The 20555-nt window shown below is 45.2% G+C and overlaps 1 protein-coding gene across 7 annotated transcripts in view; it reads right to left on the bottom strand.

The window, feature by feature from the left end:
- TNS3 (tensin 3) overlaps nt 1-20555 on the bottom strand; it is a 784915-nt gene that overhangs the window by 252213 nt on the left and 512147 nt on the right. For all 7 annotated transcript variants that reach the window (XM_085607385.1, XM_085607384.1, XM_085607387.1 and 4 more), the window contains 4 exons: nt 17691-17751; nt 17524-17599; nt 7567-7696; nt 4237-4302 (listed from right to left, as the gene is read on the bottom strand). In XM_085607385.1, coding sequence (XP_085463511.1) covers nt 4237-4302; nt 7567-7696; nt 17524-17599; nt 17691-17751 — 333 coding nt within the window. The remainder of the gene's footprint in view (nt 1-4236; nt 4303-7566; nt 7697-17523; nt 17600-17690; nt 17752-20555) is intronic.

The following is a 20555-nucleotide window of genomic DNA, read 5'->3' on the forward strand; positions in this document are numbered from 1 at the left end:
ATGTTAGGGTTCAGTTTGCAGGCTGTTTACTATATTGTGTGCTTGAGTACATGTGGCAAACACAAGGAGATGATGGGCGGAGCGCTGAAACTTTTCAGACACTCACCCCCAGTCACAGATCTGGGTTGAATCCATCATTGCTCTTTAGCTCACTTCGCCACCCCAGTTCAGACCCAGCCATATGCAAATCAGTCTTGACCCTATTCCTCATGGGAATATTCCAGCCCGACTGCCAAGCCAGGTCATCCCTGGACCAGAAACAAGCATACTGGGGCCAGTTTCAGGTCAGGATTGATGATAGATTCAACCCAGATCTTTGACTGGGGGTGAGTGTCTGAAAAGTATCAGCGTTCCGTCCATCATCTCCTTGTGTTTGCTGAGTACATGCAGCAGCAAGAATGGTGACAGCAGACAAAGTAAATTCACCTTCCTCGCTGCGTCCACACTGTAGGACAAGACTGATTTGCATATGGCTGTGTCCAAACTGGGGTGGAGTGGTGAGCAAAAAAACAATGGATTAAACCCAGATCTGTGACTGGGTGGGGGGAGGGGGATGCTTGCATTGTTAAGCATTCCGTCAATCATTTTTTTTTAACTAAGAATGTTCTTGCCACTCACCGAATCCACAGAGCACTATTTGCCACTGTATACTTTGTTACTTCAATTTAGTACATTGTTATGGTATTTGGTGTATGTGTTACCTCTGTTTTTTACATGTTAAAATGTTATTTTCATTGATTGATTACGGCCAACACAGCATGTTTTTTGTCGGTATTCAAATCATTAATGATTCTGGCACCTGATGGGAACCACTGTGCCTTATCGCATAGCTTAGTGTGGCAGCAGTTCAACCTAAGTAAACGATTTAGCAACAAAGACTACTATCAGAAGCGCAGCAAACCAACTCCTCCTGACAAGTAGCTATCCCCTGTGCTGTATGGACTATAAAGCTGGAAATGTTTGGAGAAAGCAAACCACAAGTCTCACAAAATCAGTGCAGATGCCTGTTCAAATTTAAGAGGAATGTGAAATGCAAACACACTCACTGTGACTCGGCTAAGGAAAACAACTCTTGTGGTGTGTTAACCAAGCTCTGACAAGAACTACACTGTTATGTCTAAAATTAGGAACTATTTAGATTCGAGGTGCATGCACAATCCACCCCGCCTCCATCCACAATATTTTGATGGTTACTAGTACACTGTGCTCATAAATAGAGACGAAGACCAATCTACTTGCCCCTTCTAGAGGGGCACAAAATGCTCGTTAACAACTTGTTTCACAGATGGACTCAGTGGGGCGGATTCACAGTGGTATGTAGGAGTACAAAAAAGAGCATTCTTACAGTACTCTTTCATGCACTCTTGCATCCCTTTGTGAATTGACCCATAGAATCCAAAATGGTAAAAAAAAATGTGAATATTCATATACAATTAGTACAAATAGAAACAGCAGACCCATCTTTACAATTTCACTGATATGGATTTGGAGGTTTCAGTGTCTATACACAAAGGTGTGTTAGAATTCATGAAAGAACTGCTTCCTTTACTCATGTATGCCTTTGTGAACAAGTCCCAATGAGCTAAAGTGAGTCTTTATTTTTGACAGATAGCTTTGTGATCATGTGAGTTCCATTATCTGGCTCCTTTGACAGATATCTATGTCAACTATGCATGACCGTAATTGCTAAGTGGATCAAAGACAACTGTCTCAAGTTCAACATGACCAAGACAGAAGTAGTGATCTTCGGCAAGAACATCTCACCGTGGGACTCTAAAAGGTGGCTGGCTGAACTTGGACGCACACCTACACCCAGAACCCATGCCAGGAACCTCGGAATAATCAACAGCAGCAAACTAGACGTGACTGCACAAGTCAATGCCGTCACTTCATCCTGCTCCATACCCTGAAGATGCTGAGGAAGATCGTCAAACGGCTCCCAAACAACACAATATAAACTGTCACTCATGAGTCTCACCAGCAAGTTGGACTATGGGATCACCCTCTACGCCGGGATCCCCAAGCAACTCACTAGCAGATTACAGACTCATCTTCAACCTCCCACACAGAACTCATATTACATCACACCTCAAGGAACTTCACTGGCTTCCAATACACAAATGTGGTCAATTCACACTCCTCATAAAAACACACTCAACAGACGTTATCACACTAGCTCCTCTCTTTGCCTCTACCCTGCTCGCCTAGAAGTAACTGCATGCTAAATATTAATTTGTTCTTGCACTGGAGCACCTAGAGACTTTGTTTTGCAAGTGCGGCACAAAAACAATCAATCATTCATTCAATCATTTACTTAATCTACCAGATACAATGCCAAAACTTCAAACTGGAAATGTAGATCAGCACTCACAGTTTACACAGGGCACAACATAAATTGAATTGGCTCTATACGCTTTTCAGCTGCTCATTCGGCCCTGCCAAACTGAGCAAATTTCATCGGCATGGTTGACTTTACTTTTCTCACGGGCTTTTGTGCCTTGCTTCTGTGTGCCTAGTGCCCATACAAAAGGAATGTTTCTTAGAGTGCAACATCATTTTTATCACCAGGAGGGCAGAAGTTGAGGACATGAAATAAGTCCAACTAAATAACTCGCTTGTTCTCGCAGAGACTGGCTGCCCTTCAAACATGACCTTGAGCAGACATTACAACTGTAGGGCCAAATAAAGGTTTTACAGTCTAAAATACGATCATTAAGCAATAGGCACAGTGTACCAAGGTCGGGTTGGTGTGCACAGTGCCAGGTTGAAATTAGATTACAGAAACGAGGGCGGGAGGGAAGGTTGGTGGGAGTGGCATGCAGTGAAATAAAACTGATTCAATACACGGTGCATTTAATGTTAACATTACACATTTTTACATTACTTGATTCACAGATTTAATAAAGCGAGAAATAAAGGCATTGCACAGAATTACATATTTTTTTGTGAGAGTCTCAAGCCAAGATCAGAACATTGGTCTCTGTGGTTCAAGCTAGCAATTAGCCACCAAATGACAACTCGCAGCAGGATGCTTCGTCCTGGTGAATATCTGGTTTGTTTTTGGTAACTCATAGTGTGCCAAGCCTTCTCTTTCATGTCTCATTCCTTAGCCATGAGTTCTTGTCTGAACTCTTGGCAGTTACTCAATCCCAACGAAGCTTAACAAGGAAGCGTCACGTCCTCTCACTGGAACGCAGGTCCCTCCCTACTTACCCTACAGGCAGACCAATAAGGAGGACCCCCTCCACATTCCCCGTTGAGCCTTCCGTTCCGTGCCGTACCATCGTGGTAGGACGGTACTCATTAATGTATGAAGTGTTGCTATAAACAGGGAAGAAGTGTTTACCAGGAAGGAACACAAGTACAGGAGATAACTGCCAGGCAGCCCTGGGCTATGGGTAATGCGGAGCAGTGTGTTTAGGCAACGGCGCTTTGGTAATTGCTCCGTTTCTCATTCTACGTGTTGTAAAGCGCTTACTAACCTTCACGAGGTGCGGTCTACTTCTGGCGGTAAACAGTCAGCACCGGGTGGGCGTGTCACACGTGACACACAGCCGTTTGGCAGTCGTGTTTATGGATGACCAGAGCAGACATTTACTGCCTGCCCTATGCTCAGCTCCAATGGTAAATTTTCAGAGCCCGGACATCGAGGGACGTGAGTCTAAGGCTGCCAAGAACAGGAATGTGCCCATGGCGCAAACCCCGCCAGTCATCTGGAGACACCCGTGCTCGAGCCTGCCAGCCTCGCGCCTAGGGCACCTATCACCGGAGTGCCCTCACCCAACCCTGCCCTCTTTTAATTACCTTTCCACGGTACGGCAAACACTGCTCTGGCCTAAAAAACAACTCGGTGATGAGTTAATCATCCACCCCTGAAGCTGCGAGGCTTTGTGTTACAAGCACGCGAAACACAGCACAAGGCTCAGCCCTAAAGTGCCCCCTGGCTGCGTGTGGGCACCTACTTCAAACAGAAAGTGTTCACATGCTGCGCATTTTTTTCTTCTTCTAAGGCAACCTCTGCGCCGTTTCCAGGCCCCCCCCCCTTCTAAATCTTGCATATTAAAATTCATATTCATCACGATCCATCAACGAGGGCTGCAGCGCTCGATTAATCCCCCCCGCCCCTCCCCCCCCCCCCCCTCAAGAGTCTGTGCTTGATACAAATGTATTCAGCGTGACGCCATTCTTTCGGGATAGTCAATAGCACATTCCGCGCGTGAACGCGCGATCACTCACCTTGAATTCTTTCCGGGCCTCCGGAGAACACCAGCTCGATCTTGCCATAGTCGGGGAAGCGGCCATCTGGAAGGGCAACGAGACGCGTCATGAACGTCTTAATGTGTCAGAAAGCTAGCACAAATCTGGATTTTACAAACGGATGCGACCCCAGCTCACCGCTTCTCTCTGAAGTTTCAACAAAGTGCTTTTGAGAACAAGCAAGTTCACAGTCTGCCAATAAAGGGGCCCTGCGAGCAGGGGCTTGAATGGAGTGAGAGCGCCTTGTTAGTATCCCGGGCGCGTGAGGACGCGGCTCCGTCCGGACTATCTCCAGGCAGCCGCCCCCTCCTGGAGGTGTGTATGTGAGCTGTGTGTGTGTGTGGGGGGGCGGGGAGGGGGTCAATGGCGCCCGAGACAGCCCTGCATGGGTGCCGCGGCGAGAGACATGGCCAAGTCTTACACTGGTGTGCTCTGCAGCACTGGGGAAGGAGGTTGCAAGCACCTTTATTTACATAGAGTATGTCTTTCAATTGTCAATGTGCAGCAGGAGACGCATATGAAATTGCAATATATAATATAGCCCAGAGCCCTATATGTGTGGCATTTCGCTGAAGACCAAGCAAGGCATGCGCAAAATTTGTGGGCATGCATATCTGCAATGTGAACTGGTCTCATCGGGTCCAGCAGGACCTAGTGCCCAATGCCTGACTTTTGTCAATTCTGTGCAGCATGGCCCAAAGTGAAAACAAATCTATAATATATCCGCAGAGTGATAAGACACGACAGGCACGTCATTTTGAGGGTGCACGCGCTATTTTGTAGGCGTGTGCATGCAGCGTACATACGAAATGATGCAAGCACAATTTATGTATTAATTCGAGATGGAATAGTATTTACGAAATTACAGTAGTGTAAACGATTTTTTAAAGGTGGAGGCCCCTGCAGCAATTTACTGCCAGGGCTCCAAAATTATATATAGATTGTTTTTAAAGAGCCGTGTGGTGAGGGTGGGGGAGCACTGGTGAGTGTGTGGGTTTGGGGAGTAGCAAGGAGTGGGTGGGTCGGGGTAAACCAGCACACAAGGGAGAAGCAGCACAGAGAGTGGGGGAGTTTGGTGAGGGGAAAAAGCACACGAGACAGAACTTTCAGCTCAAGAGGTTGGCAGCCCCGGGGAGGTTTGGGAGAGAAGCACAAAAGAGGGAGAATCTTGGAAAACACATGCACTCACATACAGCGCAAACAAGACAAAAGTAGTTCTTTAGAAGTGAACAGTGGAAGGATAGAAGTCAGCCTATCAAAGGGATTGTACAGAGGATGTGCTTCTAGAGGGGGACAATCACAACATGGACAAGCTGGGGCAAGGAAAGCCGCTGAATAAGAAGCAAGCAAACTAGAGTGGCACCACGTTACCTCTCAAAGGTGGCTGACAGTCATGAACGTGTTGTCTTGTTGGATTCTCATGCATGTGAATTAGATGACATTCTTTTGAGACTGAAATAGCTTGACAGGTGGTTCATAACAAATGTGTTGAAATAATTTCTAGAAAATACACCAATATTCGATTGTGACCCTAGGCTCATTAGACCAGGCAGAGTCAAGTCTCTCTGCTTTTTAAAACGAGCTGAGGAAAGTACAGGCCTTAGGTTGACATCTGGTGGCCAAAGAAAAGCAATACGTAAATCAAACAAGGGGCACTGTTCCAGGGTCGGTGTATGCAAGGAGTCAACACGTAGTCCTCATAAATGGGAGGACATATGAGAAAAAAGAAGGAGGGAAACAGGGGAAAAAAAAAGAAAAAAAAAAAGAGGTGCCAGGTCAAGGGGTGGGGAGAGACACAAATTGTCTCTTGTTGCCCTCACACATCCCAAGGGATGTCATGCTTCATCATCGGGCAGTTGCTCCTCGTCGGGCCGGCGGTGCAATGCCCTACGGCCCGCAGAAAAGCAATGACATGAATTCAGTTTCAGGCGACAATGTGACTGGTATGAAAAAAGTGCCCCTGCAATGTACACAGAAAAAAAATGTTAAGTTAACTGTGTTTTGTGCGCCTTCTTTAAGCTCCAGGGAGAAGCTTTTAAGTTCTTTTAAAGTGCATTAGAACAATGTCCAATTCTGTTGCCAGGAAAGTAACAGAAGCTGGGGGACAATGGTTGCGAATGATATTCAAGGAGTGTCAAACTGGAAGAAACAGAGGTTATTAGAGATTACAACTGGAACGAAAGCAGGCCCGGCCAGTTTTGGGTTTGTGTGGGCTGCAAAGTGAGAAGCAAGGTTGTCAGGCTACACTCTGAAATCAGCATCATAGCCTCTGTGCTGGGGGGTGGTGGAACAGCAGTGAGAAATACTGTGCCAAGGATGGTACCAGCCTTACTCCAGCCCTGGCTGTGGGAGAAGGGGTCATGCTACAGTACCAGCTAATTCATTTCCCTGCATCAGACTGCGTGTAGACATTGGCTAGAGAGGCCTGAAGGCACTCCAGCACTGGGGGTACTTGAAGTAGGGGTGCAGGAGCAGCTGCATCCGTCCGAAATAACCTTGAAGGAGAAGAATAAGCAATAAATAGGTCTTTACATTTTTTTGTGTGTCATGTTCCATTTGCTGCGCATGCAAAGTGAGAGGTTACATGACACCAAAAAGTCCTCTGACGAATTGTTGCTTATTTCTTTAGGATAGAGATTGCCATTTACATTTCTTTCTCTAATTGCAAGGTAAGGGACATTTGTAATGTTAACCAAGTGAACGTGATCCTGAGGTATAGGGGGTCTGAAAGGAAGGGCTGTGTAATGTCAAATGGTCTCCAACAAACAACAATATTTAACTAGATGTAAATGAATTATATAGGCATTGCAAAACATACTACCAGGAAGGAATGCACAAATGAGGCATTTCCGGTTTTGTATCCTTTTTGTTGTGATGAAAACAAAGATTTAATAGGATCAAAACAAACCAAGGCATTTTACCAGTGTGGTGTGCAAACGATAAGCATGAGTTGATACCCAATCTAAACACGTTATACTTTGAGCTCTATATATGTTTAGCAGTAAACCTGCATGCCTCCTGCACTATTAGTGGTGACCTCAAGAGGCCATTTCAATGGAAAGTGTGCTCTTTGGAATGGCAGGAGCCTGCCACACCATGCTTTTGCCGCATATTTGGGACAGTGTCCTCCAAGATGCACCACTAGACACAAACTGCTCCCTTGCCACATGAGCTTGGTCAATGTGTAACATCTGGACATTTCACTATCCCCATGACTACAGAGACATACTATCGATGGCAGCATCCGCACGCTGAAAACTGTTCCAGCACCATTGTCGGACACACCTGTGCATGGGCACAGCGGCCTACCTCTGTTGGCACCGTCCAAGTCTTCTTTGCCAAACACCAGCCCGTAGCCTTGAACAGCCCCCGTGTGAAACTGCAGGCGGAACACCACATCCCGGGTGGCAGAGCGGTACTTTTTATGGTAACATTTCACCTGCAAGAGAAAGGAGGCAGGCACCGTTGGTTCAGTCTGTTTTATTTCTTTATTGCGCAAGTCGTTTAAGATGATTTTTGTTTTACAGTGTGGGCACTACATGTCGTTGGTGCCTTTTACTGAGGAGGCCTGCAAATAGTAGTAAAGTGTAGCATGTTCTACGGTGTGCAAAATGATTAAACACCTTACTGCAAAAACTTCAAAACATGACTAGGAACAATAACAGTGGCAAAGTCAGTCTAGAATTGATAGAGGATGTGCAACAGCGCTACACAGCGTGAGTCTGCAATAGTGACAAGGTTTCCAGTTATAGTGCCCCCTGCAGGTAAGCAAACGAAAGGTAGAACAAGTTCGCACATAAACTTTGCAATTAGGGGCACACATATTCTTTGCAAATCATTAGTTTGAAATTAGATGGTTAATATTTTTCGATAACCTTCCGCAGTCTGGCATTTTCTTTGCCAGGAGTCTTTACAAGCCACAATTCACATGATTGTATGTATTCAGTTATTAAACCCTGTTTAAGACAGCACACGGCTCCTTTAAGACAAATGTTGTATCACAATTAGTACATATTCCCAGCTGCTGTTGATGCATTTCAAAGCCTGAATTAGCTACTTTAAAATTAAGAAGCTGTTTTGCCCATATATTTTGTGACCTAAAAGACATTCTATAAATCGTGGAATTGATCTTTATTTTTGTATATTTATGTTTTCTTTTGGGTGGATTATTTTCTAAAATTAACCAACCCGGTTGGACCAATTTTCTGCTGTACCATATCTAACCCAGGTCCCGCTTAGTGCTGGGTGTCCCTATCGTTGTGGTGACATATATTTTGTGGGTCAACTGGAACTTATAACTGGTAGAAATGTCCCCCACTGGGGTTCACTTAGTATCTTACACAGCATCTTCAGTGCTCCGGTCCATGAGCCCCTGTTCATCCCCTAGCAGGAGTGGATGTAAACACACAAACGGACACCACCCACTCACAGAAGATGCGGGTAGCCTTGAGGCGCTATATAAGTGCTTTGTCAACTCTGGCACAACAGGGACACATTGTGAGAAGGTGCACACTCTTGATATAGCAATTCCTGGAAGGCTCTAATTCACAAAGGCATTTCCATACCCAAATTGAACTTGAGTGCAGGTAGGACTCATTTGGCGAGTGTAAATTCTCGTGTTGTAAAGGCAAAAAATTAATGTTACACTTTCAATGTGTTTTACTCATGCATAATATGACACCTCTATAGTCTAACATGAAATGTGAGCAAACCTGCTCTCACAGGTGGGGAGGCGGTGGAGTGCCAGAGAGGGGGATACTTTAGCAAGAAGGCGAATACCCACAAACTTGTGAATTTGTGGGTATGCAAAAACTATTTACCCTTTTCACCTCGGAAACAGATGGATATTTATTCCCTTGCAATGGCAGAAATACATCTGTATCCAATGTGAAAATGGGAAGGGAATATCTCCGACATTGGAGGAAATGTAAAGTACAAGGTTTATCCGAGCAGAAATACATTTAAACAGCGAGAATAAAAAATTACACAAAATAAAAAAGTTTTAAAGTGTAGTTGTATTATTGTGAAATCGTTACACGTGAATAAATGTACACCTCTTGCATCATGGGATGCGAAAAGCGATAAAATGCCTCCCCCAAGGGAGGAACTTGAAATGCACAAAAGAATTCCAAAATTCCTACAAGGCAACTACAAGAGTCGGAGCATCCAGGAGTACTCCGAGAATCCTCTGTGAGAATTTAAAGAAGTCGTAAATGTACCGCGAGCACACTTATAAACAAACTGGTACATTTCCTTTTTTTAGGATCAGGCCTCACGATGGGAGACTCGTGCAAACATTTCAGCTAATCAAAGAGACATTCTGTTCATAGGTCACAGGGAGAGGGTCAAAGGGCGGGGTTCGGATGGAAGTTTGTCCAGAAGCCTCCCAAGCACCGATGACTCCTTGGATAACTTCAGAAGCGGTGACCTCGCGTGCTGACCCTGACCCCGCGTGCATCCTCCAGTCCCGGGGACTTCAAAGCGGGCGCCCCGCCCGCCCCGCGGATAACACCGCTATCTCTTATCAACACAAGATGGCAACGCAGCCACTAGTCCTGAAGCACAGACGCACATCTGCAAAGGAACTGTTAGTTTGGCTTTCTTTTATTGATTGACGATTTTTGAATATTAAGCATATTAGTTAATTGTCCAAACAAAGTTGCTTGCATCATAGCTTAAGGCAACGAGGGAACTGCTTTGTTATTGCTACACATGCCAATACTATAGCAAACAGCCCGATACAAATACAGTCGCGGTATCGCAGCAATCTTCCCGTAGGGTTCAATGACACAGGGCCTGGAGTGTAGGGTTTACATGCGCGGCGGTGAGAGCAGGAGGAATGTCAACACCATGCAGAGGGTCGAAGCAATGCTAACCTCTGGCACCTTACAAAGCATCTTGACGTGTAAAATGCCGACAGGTTATGAAATAAGCTGACCGGAGATAAACATGTAAACCAGGCATGTCGGGCCGAGGACGCGGCTGTGCTCTTGGCCTTATATTTGAAAGACGTGATGGAGAAGGCTGCACATGCCAGCTTCTAAATGTCAGACATTTTAAACCTGGGGTGCTGGGAGGAGGAAGCAGCACACAGCCCTCGTGCGGAATAGGAGCTCCCAGCACCCACATTTGCCCTCCCTCAAAATTCTGGCAATTACCGAAGGCCCGGTTTCACGGCAGCCATACTTGGAAGAGACGACGTGATTTAAAGGTCCCAGACTGATGAGGGATTGAGGAAGAGTTATCAAACGGGGGCTTTTGTCGCAAAGACAGGAAGGGTGGCGAATGTGCTTGCCCCGGGTTTGTCAGCTGGAAGCCCCGAGCTCCGTCTCGCGGCCTCTGCACCAAGCGATGAGGGGTGCAGTCACTCCTGACGGAGCCGCCTGTGGGGGTTCAAGTCACCCCTGCCTCGAGGCGCCAGGTCATCGCCCTCCCAAGCGACACAGCCTTTCAGTGGCCTTGGCATATCCGTCGTCTCCAGGAGAAGGCCGCTGAGTCACGGCGTCACCTTGGACCTCTATCCCGGAGTATCTTGAGCTCTTTTAGTCGAATTCTGGCGAGGAAATAAGTTGAGGCCATGTCGCGCACAGTGGAGCAAAACTCAAGGGCTGCCCAACAGGAGAAAGTAAGTAAGAAAAGCTCATGCACAACATGTACTTTTCTAGAAGATTATGTGACTGATGCTGCAATTTATTTGCTATAGAAAAACAACGACACGTACCCTAAGCGCTATAGGCCTCGCAAACGGTATGCTAAGCGCTACATCAATAACCAATACAATACAATGCCCTCAGTAAGCACTGTGAGAGTTTGTTATTGACAGAGGAGGCAGGTTGGAGTTGCGAAAGTAAATCGCGCTTTGTCCCCTCAGGTGGTGGAAGGAGCCACAGAGCCTTTTAATAACTTGCCCATAGGGTGATGTACAGTCACTAGAGGATTCCATCAGGGACGCCATTTTCCAATCCTGGGCTAGTATGCAGTCTGGAAGTTTTACTTCTGGTTTATTTCAACGGTGCCCTAATGCATCTGAAAACAATTATTGGTAAATTGTAAAGCCCAGGACTGGAACTGGATGCTTCCAATCACATAAGCATACCGCATCCTTAGTTTGTATTGTAAACAAAGCATACACTGCCTCAGAGAGATTTCTAGTTACGGTATATAAAGGAGTCAAAAAGAAATGCTCAGACCTCTTCTGTGCCAGCGCAGCACAGAAAAAGGGATCATTATATGGCGCGCGGGCAGATGACATCACTCATTTGCACATAACTGGTGGGAAGGTCTGCCTCGCTTTTGAATAGGAATGACCCAAGTAAAGCTGTAAGCCCGCCAGGACCAGGAAGTTGACAACACTGAAGATTTTTAAAAGACATTCCTTAGTATCTGTGTTTTAAAAGGGCAGGTGCTGCCGAGTCGGAGTACCTGCACTTGTTCAATTTAAAAGGGAGAGCATCTGCACTTCTCAGCACTTCTGCAATACATCTAGTGGGAGAGCATCTGCACTTCTCAGCACTTCTGCCATACATCTAGTGGGAGAGTAGCTGCACTTCTCAGGAGCAAACAGGTATTCTAAATAGTGAGTACCTGCACTTGTTCAATTTAAAAGGGAGAGCATCTGCACTTCTCAGCACTTCTGCAATACATCTAGTGGGAGAGTAGCTGCACTTCTCAGGAGCAAACAGGTATTCTAAATATGTGAGTACCTGCACTTGTTCAATTTAAAAGGGAGAGCATCTGCACTTCTCAGCACTTCTGCAATACATCTAGTGGGAGAGTAGCTGCACTTCTCAGGAGCAAACAGGTATTCTAAATAGTGAGTACCTGCACTTGTTCAATTTAAAAGGGAGAGCATCTGCACTTCTCAGCACTTCTGCAATACATCTAGTGGGAGAGTAGCTGCACTTCTCAGGAGCAAACAGGTATTCTAAATAGTGAGTACCTGCACTTGTTCAATTTAAAAGGGAGAGCATCTGCACTTCTCAGCACTTCTGCAATACATCTAGTGGGAGAGTAGCTGCACTTCTCAGGAGCAAACAGGTATTCTAAATAGTGAGTACCTGCACTTGTTCAATTTAAAAGGGAGAGCATCTGCACTTCTCAGCACTTCTGCAATACATCTAGTGGGAGAGTAGCTGCACTTCTCAGGAGCAAACAGGTATTCTAAATAGTGAGTACCTGCACTTGTTCAATTTAAAAGGGAGAGCATCTGCACTTCTCAGCACTTCTGCAATACATCTAGTGGGAGAGTAGCTGCACTTCTCAGGAGCAAACAGGTATTCTAAATAGTGAGTACCTGCACTTCTATTTCCATTTAAAGCACTGCTTACTATGTTTCTCCTTCAGACACGCCCCCCCCCCAACCCCGGTGTAGGGTAAAGAATTAACAGGTGAGTTTTACAGCTCATTAAAAAAAAATCATATCAATCTCTAAGCACTCATTGCTGCAAAGCTGATGGCGGAAAATAGAACCTGAAGAGGGTGTTCAATCACTGGGGAGCAGTGGACTTAAGGTCACAGTCATAATTTGTCACACTGACCCCTCCAATGATTAACACATAAAGTTATAAAATACATGTATTTCTCTCATTTATTTTTCCAGCGCTAACCACTAGGAATAATAATTCACAAAATGGGACTATCAAATAGGTTATAGCAGCAAAATAATTGTTCCCTTGCTTTAAAAGATAATTTATGAGAGTACCTACTAAAAGCCAAACACTCAAAGACAAACCCCATAGCCCACAGTGTGAATGGAGAAAGGCAACTTATTTAAAACACAGACCACCTTTTTTGCAGAAGCATATCAGAGGATTTTTCAGACGCCCACAGTTCAATAAGTGAGTGCATACATTCAAAGTGACGAAATGTGAATAAACTGACATTTAAGGCACTTTTCTACAGTTAACTTGTGCTCATTAACATCACTATACGAATGCTCCACCTTTCAACGAAAAGCAGAGTTGAGTTTGATTTTGAAACGATGACCCCTTGGGGCTGCTGCATGGCGTGTGCTACCCAAGCGTCTGCAGGCACACACTAGTTCCTTGTTCACTGGTACAGCAGGGTTAGGTGAATAGGATATTATTTCAAAAGAAAGGAGCTAGCATTAAACAAGCAACAGGCTAGGAAAACACGACTGCTGCAATGTTTAATTCGCCACACACTGTGTTTATGTTGAAAGTAGTGCCTTGCTCAGTCTACTCGACAATGTTTTTAGGTCCTTATGTTATGTACCAAAGCGCAGGGAGAGGATGTAGCCTTAGGGATAGAGCGGTCGACTTCGAAGCTGGGGAACTGGGTTCGAGTCCCGGCTCGCCAGCGACGCTCAATATCCAGTGATTCTGGGAAAATCACTTAACCCTCACCGTGCCTAACAAAATAAATAAATGTGTCTATCCGTAACGAAACTGGTGCTCGATTTCTCGGGTCTAGTTCGTGCTACATAAAACTCTTAAAAAATAATAATCCAGGTAGACGATTGGGTAAACACCTTTCATACATAAGGCCCTTAGTTCCTTAGCATTTCTATTTGCAATGACCATTGGCTTCTAAAGTTACTTTACATGCTATTGTACAGCACCATAAAGACTACTGTAAATTCAAATAATTAGTGGGAAGAGGGGGTGAAGATGTAACACATTCACTAAATCACTTACAATCGATTACGTATATAATTTGAATGGCGGGCTGTCTTTGTATGGTGCAATCAGTGTGGTGCCTGATCTTGTCCAATTGTTTACTGAGTGTTAGAAATGGGGTCTCTAGTTGGCAGAGGTTTGCACCCTGTCCAAGCAGGGACCACCATCCTAGTCAGGGTAAGTCAGATACACACCCTAAATTAACCTTCGCTCACCCTCTGGTAGCTTGGCACAGAGCAGTCAGGCTTAACTTAAGTGGCAATGTGTAAAGTATTTGGGTAACATTAAATACAGTAACTCAATGTAAACACCACAAAAAGACTCCACACAGGTTTAGAAAACTAAAGAATATTTATCTGATTAAAACAAGACCAAAATGACAAACATCCATTAAGTAGAAATCAAGATATGAATTTTTTAAAAATAAACCAAAAATAGTGCTTCGAAGTCACTAGCAGTCAAAAGGTCACTTGAGGTCGCGAGGGACCAATGCAGAAGTCTAAGTTTGGTCCGACCGCGGTACATGGCAGGCCAACTACAGTACCCAGACTCGTCCCGCTGAAGAAATACCTTGGATGGAGCCTTTGTCGATGTCAAGAGTCTACTGCGTCATCGCCCAGCTGTGCAGAGAGGGTCTTACATTGTCGATGAGCTCCGTTGAAGAGAATGCAGTGCTTAATTGAAGAGAATGCAATGCCACGCAGGCTGTGCGTTCTTCGTCATTGAGCAGCCTCTGCAACGGTGTCAAAGCGCAATATAGAGGAAATTCTTACACATTCAAGGCCATGCGTAATTTTTTGCAGAACCCACTTCTCACTGGATTCAAGCTCGCCTGGCTGATCAGGGGTGATATACCGTGAAACTGGTCCCAAGATGCTTGCTTCCGGTCCAGGGAGGACCCGGCTTGGCAGTTCAGGCTGGACTGTTCCAATGAGGAGCAGGGTCAAGACTGATTTGCATATGCCTGGGTTCAACTGGGGTGGCGTAGTGAGCATAAGAACAATGGATTTAACCCGGATCTCTTGACTGGGGGAGAATGTTTAGTTTATTTGTCATTTTGTCCATCATTTGTTGCCACAGCACTCTTTGCCCTAAGTGGGATGGGTATGCCCAGACGTGGGTCCCTTGCTCGCTGTGCCACTAGATTCAAGTTAGCCTAGCTGATGAGGGGTGATATACCATGAAGCCGTGCCCAGGATGCCTGTTTCCGGTCAAGGGAGGACCCGGCTTGGCAGTTCGGGCTGGACTTTTCCCATGAAGAGCAGGGTAAAGACTGATTTGCATATGTCTGGGTCCAAACTGGAGTGGCGTAGTGAGCAAAAGAATGATGGATTTAACCCAGATATCTTGACAGGGGGAGAATGTTTGATTTATTCAGCATACTGTCCATCATTTTTTGCCGCAGCACTTAGGGTCACTTAGGGAATACCTTAGGGGTGGACTTATGTGTATTAATAGGGAGGTTAAAGGCTTGGCAAGTGGTTTGAAATACCAAGTGGAAGTGGGAGTAAACTGCACACACAGACCCTGCAATGGAAGGCCTGAGACATGTTTGAAAGACTACTTGTTTGGGTGGCACAACCAGTGCTGCAGTCCCACTAGTAGCATTTAGTATATATGCCCTGGATACCACTTTACAAGGGACTTACAGGTAAACTACATGTATAAATCAGGGATACATCAATATCAACATGTTTAGGGGAGAAGTGCATGCATTTTAGCACTGGTTAGCAGTGGTAAAGTGCTCAGGGTCCTAAGGCCAACAAAAGATACAGCAAGAGTGGAGGGAAGCAGGCAAAAAGTTGTGGGGAAGACCACCCTAAGGATGACAGGTCCAACAGTGAGGCACAGGTGTACTGTGTTACATTTGTCAACAGGAGTACTGGGGATAGGAGATGGTCTACAAGCCGTGCTTCAAAGCTCCAACAAGTGCTATGGGTTTTCAAGAGGCGTCTGTTATAGTTGACTTGCAGAGGTGATGAAGCTTCTACATGAGGAGCAGAACGCTTTTAGGGCCTGGAGATCATCCAGGTGTGTGAAAATGTTTCTTTTTTTTGTTTAATGGCTCACTTGTTGGTTCAAGAGTATAACAGCGAGATGTACGCTTCATAGACCACTATTTTAGGGGGTGGATGAGATTCAAAATTTACTTTCGGATTAAAATATGACTTCAGGAGCACATTTACATATGCTTTGAGGTTGTTTGCCGTTTTCAGGGTGAGTGGGTCTTCCTTGAAAGTGTCAATTGGGAATTCTGAGAAGAAGTACTGCTGTATTTTTATGGGGTTTACTTAATAGACAGTGAATGGATTTTGTGTGGTAGATGTGATAGGAACACTCTAGAGGTGTGGTGTGAAGGGTGGTATTGGGGTGTATTTCTGGGGCAAACCAAATCTAGATGTTTTTCTTTGGGGTGCTCTGGGCCAGAGATCAGTTGAATGAGGTTATAGTGTTGATGAAGATGACAGATGATTTTGATGCCGTCTTGGTGGATACAACTTCTGGGAGCCTGAGGTACCCTAGAAAGCAATTGTTGTAATGTTTGGTGAACGAAGTGGGGATGTGATCAGTAGCGTCTTTGGGCGACAGTTTTTCTGGCCGCAGAAGGTCTATAAATTATGTATATTATCACTGTTTGGAAGACAGAGAGGGTAGAGTGGCAGGCAATGAGCTCCACGGAGCTGATGGTGGCAGGAAGGTGCAGGATGAGGAAAGCAATGTATAGTAGTCTTTGGAGACGGGCATCTAGAATCTGTCAGGTAGAAGGCGTGAGCTTTATCTCTGTGATAACGTTTGTGTTTAGCTGGTGCTTGGTGAAGGTCTCTGCAATGTCTGTGATGTATCATACTGTGGCCTGGACAAAATGAGGTAGGCATTTCGCCATGGAAGTGATTAAAGGAAGAAAAAAGGAAAGAAAAAAAGCCAGAGGGGAGGAAGACTCAATAGTGAGAAGATACAGATGGAGGGGGATTAGCTATAAATCATCATTTGAAAAATGGAGCAAACAAGAGAAAGATCGGAGTCAAGACCACCTAAGGAAAAAGAAAGAAGGCCAAAGCCTAGCAGACGATATATGGAGATCGAAAAATATCGAATTATAAAGGTTTTTTGTTATGAGGTCATGGCACATTTCAACAAGGTGATACTGTGCTCATTTAATGTGGAAAACCGGGGGGTCACACCATGGTCAAATGCGCAGAAAAAAAAGAAGATTTTTTCTGCAAGATATTCCTCAATTAAGGTTGAAAAACAAAGTCAAAACTTAATGGCACTCCACACCCGACCACAGAAACATTATTTCTACATTGAAGTCATAATGCATGGAATTACCAGAGACTTCTGTAGGAATGTCAGGATGTACATGCCTGGTGAAGATGAACAATGTGGCTATTTTTTTTCCCCAGTAATGGATTTATGCAAATTAGAAATTATCAGCTCTAGGACAAATCCAAATAATCATTATCACAGTTCATTTGGACAAGGGGGACTAAAGCCAACTGTCAAATGAGCATTCATAAATACCAAATCAACTTCCTTTAAGACAGTCATCGTTCAAATTGACTCTGTTGCGGAAGGAAGGTGCACAATCAATGGCTCGGGTGAATTAAAGTATTTAAGACGCGCTTACCATGATATCTCCCTTCAGCAACTGCGCGGGCTCTATAGCAATGCAGATTCGGCTTTGGTTTTCAGGTCCCACATTGCTATGGATAAAATACAAGGAAGAGGAATCAGAAATAGCCTGTACAAAGGGCTTTTTCAGACTGCTTGTGCTGGCAGCACAACTGAACTTACTAGATTCCTGATGTATACACTGGCTGCATGGCCTGGTAGATCTTCAGAAACGGTCTGCAGACTGTAAGGGACAGCAAAAGGGCAGAATTAGTATATGTGAGCTTTAACTGTAAATGGTAAAGCCATAAACCAGGCAGAGGGAAGGAAGTGTTGTTGATTAGAAAAGAGAAAATAGCACAAAAAGCAATTCCATACAATGCACAACATTGAAATGTGTGGGATTTCGAAACAATGAGTTCTGGAATGTCTATTGCAGGTGTGCATTTACAAAATGGAAAGACAAACAATATTGGTAATTTATTTGTATATAATTTAAGGACGTTTTCCAAGGGTACAATTATTGTTGCAGTTGAAAAGAACACAATACATTGCGTATTTCAGTATATAATTGGGAATGCTGATAAAATAGACTGCACTAGAGAGATGCTTCACAACTGGAAATGGTATGGGGTTCTGCATGGACAGTTCAGTGCTGCTTACAAAACAGACGAACATTATTGGAGAAATTTTGTACGAAGGAGTAGCGATGCAAAATATTTTCAGCATGTAGTGCAAAATTCAGAGTAAATTAATGGGGGAGTCTTTGAAGGTAGAGGGTCTTCTGATAAATTTACAGATTCTCTTATTTAATGCACTACTTAATAAAAAGAGGACATTGTGTCAAACGAGGCTCATTTCCTCAAGGTATGAGATAAATGTTGAATGCTGACATGCTTAGTCCACTCTAGCATTCTGAAAGGTGATGCGACAAACCTCTACTTAAAGGTGCGCAGAAAGGTATGCCTAATGCGAAAACCACTCTATGATGACGCAAAACGTGGCAAGTAACTGGCCTTGTGCCCTACTCTCGTCTCACTCACTAGTGACATGCAGCAAGCAAGGATTTAGGTGCTGATTGCAGCACACGGCTAAAGACCGACCCTACCAAGAGTTTCTGGAATATTAACTGATGAAATAGCGGGTCTGCCCTTGAAATTATATTAAACAAATATACATCAAATGCGGTGAAGGGTGGTACTGCTGCCAAGCAATGATTGTTTTTGTTTACTCGGAGGGTAGGGGCAGTAATAGAGATCCCAAAAGGGACCCGTCTCACCACCTGCTTCTTAGTTCTGGCCTACGCAGCGCACAAGTGCTGCTTAGGAGGGACCTCTTGAAATCGCTTCGGGCTGTTGTGGAAACTCGTGCATGTTCTGCACTGTTTCCAATGGGTACTCGTGCATTTGCGGCGTTTGCCTTGCGGGAGCGAGCAGCGGCGCCATCTGTTAGCAATTATCGCGCCCGCAGCTGCTCGCTCTCGTAAGGTAAAGGCTGTAGGTGCTTGCGGGGCCGCGCTCATCTTTCAGCGCTTGTTTCTCATATTTACGCATTTTACTTTTAACATCCCCATGTTGTAGGCGGGCTGCTGCGATTGCATTTCTTACCGGTTATTGTACAAAACCGTCTACTTCAGTAATAACACAGGCACCTGGACACCCTTATGTTTATGTGCTTTATGGTCAGGTGGTCAGAGTGCGAGCGCGCGACAGCTGCTCACAGTGTGAATCCTGCAGGTGGCCTAGATCCTTGCCATGCGTGCAGTGTGCACTGCCCTATACATGCACTGCAGTCAAAATATCCACTCATTGATCCGTGTGTAAATTGAACAAAAATGCAACACATGCAGCGGCAGGTGGACTGGCACATGAAGATGTGGATGCACCAGCCATATCTAGACACACATGTAACTTAACAAACAGGCCTAGACTACCCGATCGATGTGAGAGAGTTGCTGAGTTCAGTTTCATGTGGTGCACGGGGCTGGCTCTCTGCCCCTCTTATAAAATGCATGGTGTGATCTTCAGTTTCATGCAATGCACGGGGCTGGCTCTCTGCCCCTCTTATAAAATGCACGGTGTGATCTTCAGTTTCAGGTGATGATTGTACAGGGCTGGCTCTCCGCCCCTCTTATAATGCACCGTGTGATCTTCAGTTTCATGTGGTGCACGGGGCTGGCTCTCTGCCCCTCTTATAAGATGCACGGTGTTATCTTCAGTTTCATGCGATGCACGGGGCTGGCTCTCTGCCCCTCTTATAAGATGCACGGTGTTATCTTCAGTTTCATGCGATGCACGGGGCTGGCTCTCTGCCCCTCTTATAAGATGCACGGTGTTATCTTCAGTTTCATGCGATGCACGGGGCTTGCTCTCTGCACCTCTTATAAGATGCACGGTGTGATCTTCAGTTTCATGTGGTGCACGGGGCTGGCTCTCTGCCCCTCTTATAAGATGCACGGTGTTATCTTCAGTTTCATGCGATGCACGGGGCTGGCTCTCTGCCCCTCTTATAAGATGCACGGTGTTATCTTCAGTTTCATGCGATGCACGGGGCTGGCTCTCTGCCCCTCTTATAAGATGCACGGTGTTATCTTCAGTTTCATGCGATGCACGGGGCTTGCTCTCTGCACCTCTTATAAGATGCACGGTGTGATCTTCAGTTTCATGTGGTGCACGGGGCTGGCTCTCTGCCCCTCTTATAAGATGCACGGTGTTATCTTCAGTTTCATGCGATGCACGGGGCTGGCTCTCTGCCCCTCTTATAAGATGCACTGTGTTATCTTCAGTTTCATGCGATGCACGGGGCTGGCTCTCTGCCCCTCTTATAAAATGCACGGTGTGATCTTCAGTTTCAGGTGATGACTGTACAGGGCTTGCTCTCCGCCCCTCTTATAATGCACCGTGTGATCTTCAGTTTCATGTGGTGCACGGGGCTGGCTCTCTGCCCCTCTTATAATGCACGGTGTTATCTTCAGTTTCATGCGATGCATGGGGCTGGCTCTCTGCCCCTCTTATAAGGTGCACCGTTTGATCTTCAGTTTCAGGTGAT

Source organism: Triturus cristatus, chromosome 5_2 (assembly GCF_964204655.1).
Source record: "Triturus cristatus chromosome 5_2, aTriCri1.1, whole genome shotgun sequence".
NCBI lineage: Eukaryota > Metazoa > Chordata > Amphibia > Caudata > Salamandridae > Triturus > Triturus cristatus.